The sequence below is a fragment of the Rutidosis leptorrhynchoides genome, chromosome 5 (assembly GCF_046630445.1).
Source record: "Rutidosis leptorrhynchoides isolate AG116_Rl617_1_P2 chromosome 5, CSIRO_AGI_Rlap_v1, whole genome shotgun sequence".
Taxonomy (NCBI): Eukaryota; Viridiplantae; Streptophyta; class Magnoliopsida; order Asterales; family Asteraceae; genus Rutidosis; species Rutidosis leptorrhynchoides.
The window spans coordinates 443,280,924-443,286,847 of NC_092337.1; the positions used below are offsets into that span (position 1 = coordinate 443,280,924).

The window sequence follows — 5,924 nt, forward strand, 5'->3', positions numbered from 1 at the left end:
AAAACCTGGATGGATAAAGGTAGATTGGTATCGACAATTAATGCAGAAACGTGGATCACAAGCAATTAAGAAGTACAGTAACCAAAGAATTGAAGTGGATCCACGAGTTTCTTGCAAAATAAAAGGGATAAAGTCAGTGACCTAGGTTAACCGTAGCTTTAAACTACTAAAAACGGAGCAGTTTAGATTTGTTTCACAAGTTACAGTATAAAAAGGAATATATGTCAACTTCATCAAACAAAACCAACGTCCATGGAAATTTTAACTTCTTCTGACTTGTGTGTGTAGTACGTACATGTTCCATCACGATATTAAATATGTCAACTTCATCAAACAAAACCAACGTCCATGGAAATTTTAACTTCTTCTGACTTGTGTGTGTAGTACGTACATGTTCCATCACGATATTAAGTTACCGAAAGGAAAGCGGGTAGACCGCCTATTTTTATCCTCCTGAAAGCAGACCACACCTCATGGGAAATTGGGCAACTGTATACACGAGGATACATTAGTCTTCTGGGAATTGGCGAAGCCAGGATTTAAGATAGTGATTAGGCTTACTTGACAATTAAAAGATGCAAAACAAATAAAACTAAAAGATGCCAACTTCCTATGTATATTTTTGTTTAATACATATAAATATATATATAGTAGATAACAACTTTACGAAACTTTAGTACCTATTAAACTATGAAAATGCTACTATAATATTTGTAATATAAAAACTGATAATTGATAAGTAAACTTGTACGATATGTTTCCGTTAATATTTACTCTCTATTCAGGTTTGAAAGATATGTAACTCAATTTTGAAAAGGATTTGTGCCTATAAAACAAATCTAAATGTAAGCAAGCAAAGGAAAGCATGTTACACTTTCAAAACATAAACTTTTGTCAAATGTTAAAAACAAGGACAAAAATGTCTTAATTCAAAGTACCCCAAAAATTACACTAAATCCCTTTCATACTATTTCTCATGTCTATATTTAATAAAGAGACCTAAAGTTCATCATGTTCTTCATCATCTTCGGCTGACTCATCTGCACCACCACCAGGGGCCCCACCTGTTCTTTGATAAACAGCGGTGATAATCGGGTTGCAAACAGCTTCCACCTCTTTAAGCTTCTCATCATAATCCTCTTTCTCTGCTGACTGATTATCATCCAACCATTCTAAAGCCTCCTTTGTTGCAGCTTCAATCTTTTCTTTCTCATCAGCCTCCAATTTATCAGCCAGTTTGTCCTTGTCGCTTACTTGGTTCTTCATGTTGTACACGTAAGTCTCGAGAGCGTTACGTGCGTCAACCTTTTCCTTCACCTTCTTGTCTTCCTCTGCAAACTCCTCGGCTTCACGAACCATACGCTCGATTTCTTCTTGGCTCAATCTTCCCTTTTCGTTCGTGATTGTGATCTTTTCTGCCTTTCCTGTTCCCTTGTCCTCAGCCTTCACATTCAAGATACCATTGGCATCAACTTCAAATGTCACCTCAATTTGTGGGGTCCCCCTGTTTCAATAACAAAATATTAGTATATCACTCCATTAAATTACCATATAGTAATAATCGGGTCAGTAACAATTAACAAACCTTGGAGCTGGTGCGATGCCGGATAAATCGAACTTTCCGAGAAGTCTACAATCTTTAGTCATACTCCTTTCACCTTCGAAGACCTGAATAGAGACAACGGTCTGCTGGTCTTGATATGTAGTGAAGACTTGTGATTTCTTGGTTGGGATAACGGTGTTTCTCGGGATCAATTTCGTCATCACTCCTCCGACGGTTTCGATACCGAGGGTAAGTGGGGCCACATCCAAAAGAAGGATATCTGCATCACAGTAAAACACAATCAATTTTATAAAATGGAAAATATCTTTGAATAATAAATGGGGTACTAAAATAGGAGATTAGAGGGTTTACCTTTGGTTTCATCACCACCTTCACCACTCAAAATACCACCTTGAACTGCAGCTCCATAAGCAACGGCTTCATCAGGGTTAACTCCCTTGTTTGGTTCCTTGCCATCGAAAAAGTCTCTAAGAAGCTGTTGAACTTTGGGAATTCTGGTACTACCACCAACAAGAACGATCTCGTCAATTTGGCGTTTCTCAAGACCAGCGTCATCCATTGCTTTCTTCACAGGTCCCATGGTCTTTCTGAACAAGTCGTTGTTCAATTCTTCAAAACGGGCTCGGGTCAATGGCTCAGAGAAATCAATACCATCATAGAGTGATTCAATTTCAACACGAACTTGGTGCTGGCTACTTAATGCTCTCTTGGCACGCTCAGCTTCACGTCTCAACTTTCCAAGAGCCCTGTTGTCCTTGCTGATGTCCTTACCATGCTTCTTCTTGATCAATTTGATGAAGTAGTCCATGATCCTTTGGTCAAAGTCCTCACCTGCAAGATATTAAAGGTCAGAATCTCTTCTTAAATGCGATTCTCAACAAAACATATAAGTTCAAGAAAAAATGAAACCCTAACCTCCAAGATGGGTGTCTCCATTAGTGGAAAGAACCTCGAATACACCATTATCAATGGTCAAGACGCTAACATCAAAAGTACCACCACCAAGGTCAAAAACAAGAATGTTCTTCTCCCCACCCTTCTTGTCAAGACCGTATGCGATAGCAGCTGCTGTAGGTTCGTTGATGATTCTAGCAACGTTTAAGCCAGCAATCACACCAGCATCCTTGGTAGCCTGTCTTTGAGCATCGTTAAAGTATGCTGCATAACGAATCAGTTCAATAATAACCATTAGATAACATCATTCAATGGTACAATAGTACAAATATAAATCATAGATTTGTAGCATTTGTTAGTTACAAACCAGGAACTGTGACAACTGCATCCTTAATTTTCTTTCCAAGGAATGCTTCGGCTGTCTCCTTCATCTTCGTAAGAATCATGGCGCTGATCTCTTCGGGACTGAAAACCTTGGTTTCCCCATCCTTAAGCTTGACTTGAATATAAGGCTTTCCATCTTTGTTCACAATTTTGAAAGGAAATAGTTTCATGTCCCTTTGTACTTCTTTGTCCTCAAACCTAACAAAAAATAAAACGTTACACTGTCAACATCAATAAATAGATTAACACCAATATCACAAACAAATAGAAATTTGAAAAACACATACTTCCTCCCAATAAGTCTCTTAACATCAAAAACAGTCCTCTCGGCATTAACGGCCGCCTGATTCTTTGCTGCCTCACCAATCAACCTCTCGGAGTCGGTGAAAGCAACCCATGATGGTGTGATACGGTTACCTTGATCGTTAGCTATAATTTCAACATGGCCATTCTTGTAAACACCCACACAAGAATAAGTAGTTCCAAGATCTATCCCGATAACTGTTCCCAGCTTGTTTGCCTCTTCTGCTATAGAAATTGCAGCTAGACAACCTGTAACACAATGTCATTTAGCACATAAGAATTAATCAATCAAACATTCAATGTCATCCAAAACCGATTAAAGAAAAATCAATGATCGTTTATGGAACATTTTAAAATCGAATCGGGGATATTAACTAGTTATCCATCAATAAAAGTTCCACACATATACACCTCAAATAGGTAATCAAACATTCAGTGTAATCCAAAACTGATTAAAGAACAATCGATAATCGTTTATGGAACATTTTAAAATCGAATCCGCGTATTCCAACTAGTGATACATCAATAAACGTTCCACACATATACACCTCAAATAGGTAACATCATACAGATTTTCAAAATTTTATCTAAGATCTATCTTAATCAGGATCTATAGTTGCTTATTTGACAGAAAAACGTCATTTCACATTAAGATGAACAGCTTTTGTTAATCAATAACACTTATAAAAGGTTAATATTCATATCTGCGTGTAATCATGTAATCAAAAATAACTACTTCCTAAATACATTTATGACAAATTAATCCTAGATCTACTTCGCATCTATAATAAAACGTAAATAGATTCATCATATCTCAAACAAATAGCTACTAGTACAAATTTTAACCAGCACAAAACCCTGACGTTCTCAGATCTCGAACAAATCCGTAATTAATCCATAAAATAAACCAGATCATTCACAAAATAAGTTATTAAGTAAATGAATACATCAGATCTAGAGTAACGATATCAACAATAACAGCAAAAGTAGATCGGATCTATACAAATTATAACAAAAATAAATCATAAAACAAAAGCGTAAAAATGTAATGTGATTACCGATTAAAATGATCGCTAGCGCGATGCGAGAACCAGCCATTGTTTGTTCGAATCCTCTGCAGAGTTTAGTGAAATTGAACAGATAGAGCGTCTTTTTTTTTTTTTTTCAATTTTCAGACTCTGTTGGTGTGATAATATACAAATAACTGCGCGTGGAAGTTAGGGTTTATATAAAGCGAGTGGGCTTTGTGCAGATCTATAGCGTGGAAACTAGCTAATTTCATGTCATTGTTGATGACCTGGACCAATCAGATTTTGGAGAGGGGTGTTTGAGCCAATAACAATGGATCTCGTGTTATTATGACGTGGCGTATTCGGATTGGTTCTTGCATCGTCATGTGTTCTCTTTCTGGTAAAATGGCTATAAGACTAGCTGTAACCCTAACTGTGACATCACAGAGGCAGATTCGTACTTTTTGGCTCAAAAAGTGCAACTGTCTGTGATATGACAGTGTCAAATTTTGACCCCCAATAACCTCAAGTGTCAAATGTCAGTGTTAAATCCACCTATTTTTATTATTTATTTTTTTCAAATGATTTAAAATGGTTAATAAATATAACATCGTGTGCATTCGGACATACAAAAGTAATCTAGACATAGTATTGATGTTTGCTCACTCATTTGCAAATATTCATCCCACATATCGGGAGCGGTGCCATACGCCAATTGACGTATAGCCGACGTACATTTTTGTATAGCAGTAAATGTAGGTCTACCGATAGCATCAAACCCTTGAGAAAAGTAACTAAAATATGGTGGCAAATTATCACTTTGGAAAGTAGTAATACCTTGCACTATCCGGAGAAATAATTGTGTGCGCATGCGAAAACGACGTTTAAATTTTTTTGTGGATATTTTGGCGTCTCACTAAAGTAATCATTCCACAAACGTTGTGCAGCAACCTCCCGTTCCCTAGGGATGTAACCTCTAACTCCTCGAAATAGATGGTGCCGATTCGACTTCGGAATCATCATCTTCTATTTCTTGAATTAATTGAACAATCCGCAAATCTTCGGAGTCAGAATTAGACCCCCGTAACCTCGAACCCATTTGTAAAGTAATAGACTTTTGTAAAAAAAATAAAAAGTAGAAATGGGAGTAAAATGAATTGTGTGATAATTGATATGATTGTTGGGGTTTAAATAGGAGTAAAAATTGAGTAAAAATTGAATTTTTTAAAAAAAAAACAAAAAAACAAAAAAACGGGTATATATCCGTTGGTAACGGATATATTTGTAGTGACCCGAACTTTTCCATGTTTATATATATTAATTGAGATTGATATTTACATGATTAAATGTTTCCAACATGTTAAGCAATCAAACTTGTTAAGACTTGATTAATTGAAATATGTTTCATATAGACAATTGACCACCCAAGTTGACCGGTGATTCACGAACGTTAAAACTTGTAAAAACTATATGATGACATATATATGGATATATATATATAGTTAACATGATACTATGATAAGTAAACATATCATTAAGTATATTAACAATGAACTACATATGTAAAAACAAGACTACTAACTTAATGATTTTTAAACGAGACATATATGTAACGATTATCGTTGTAAAGACATTTAATGTATATATATCATATTAAGAGATATTCATACATGATAATATCATGATAATATAATAATTTAAAATCTCATTTGATATTATAAACATTGGGTTAACAACATTTAACAAGATCGTTAACCTAAAGGTTTCAA

At 35.6% G+C, this 5,924-nt stretch overlaps 1 protein-coding gene across 1 annotated transcript; it reads right to left on the minus strand.

Moving 5' to 3' along the window:
- Positions 1-803: 803 nt before the first annotated feature.
- LOC139846475 (luminal-binding protein 5) lies at positions 804-4,323 on the minus strand. Its single transcript, XM_071835962.1, has 7 exons — positions 4,204-4,323; positions 3,130-3,394; positions 2,826-3,040; positions 2,480-2,722; positions 1,916-2,395; positions 1,586-1,823; positions 804-1,504 (listed from the first exon to the last, which is right to left on the minus strand). The coding sequence occupies exons 1-7, from the start codon at positions 4,241-4,243 to the stop codon at positions 1,000-1,002; spliced, it is 1,986 nt and encodes a 661-aa protein (XP_071692063.1). The 5' UTR covers positions 4,244-4,323; the 3' UTR covers positions 804-999.
- Between the last annotated feature and the right edge of the window lie 1,601 nt (positions 4,324-5,924).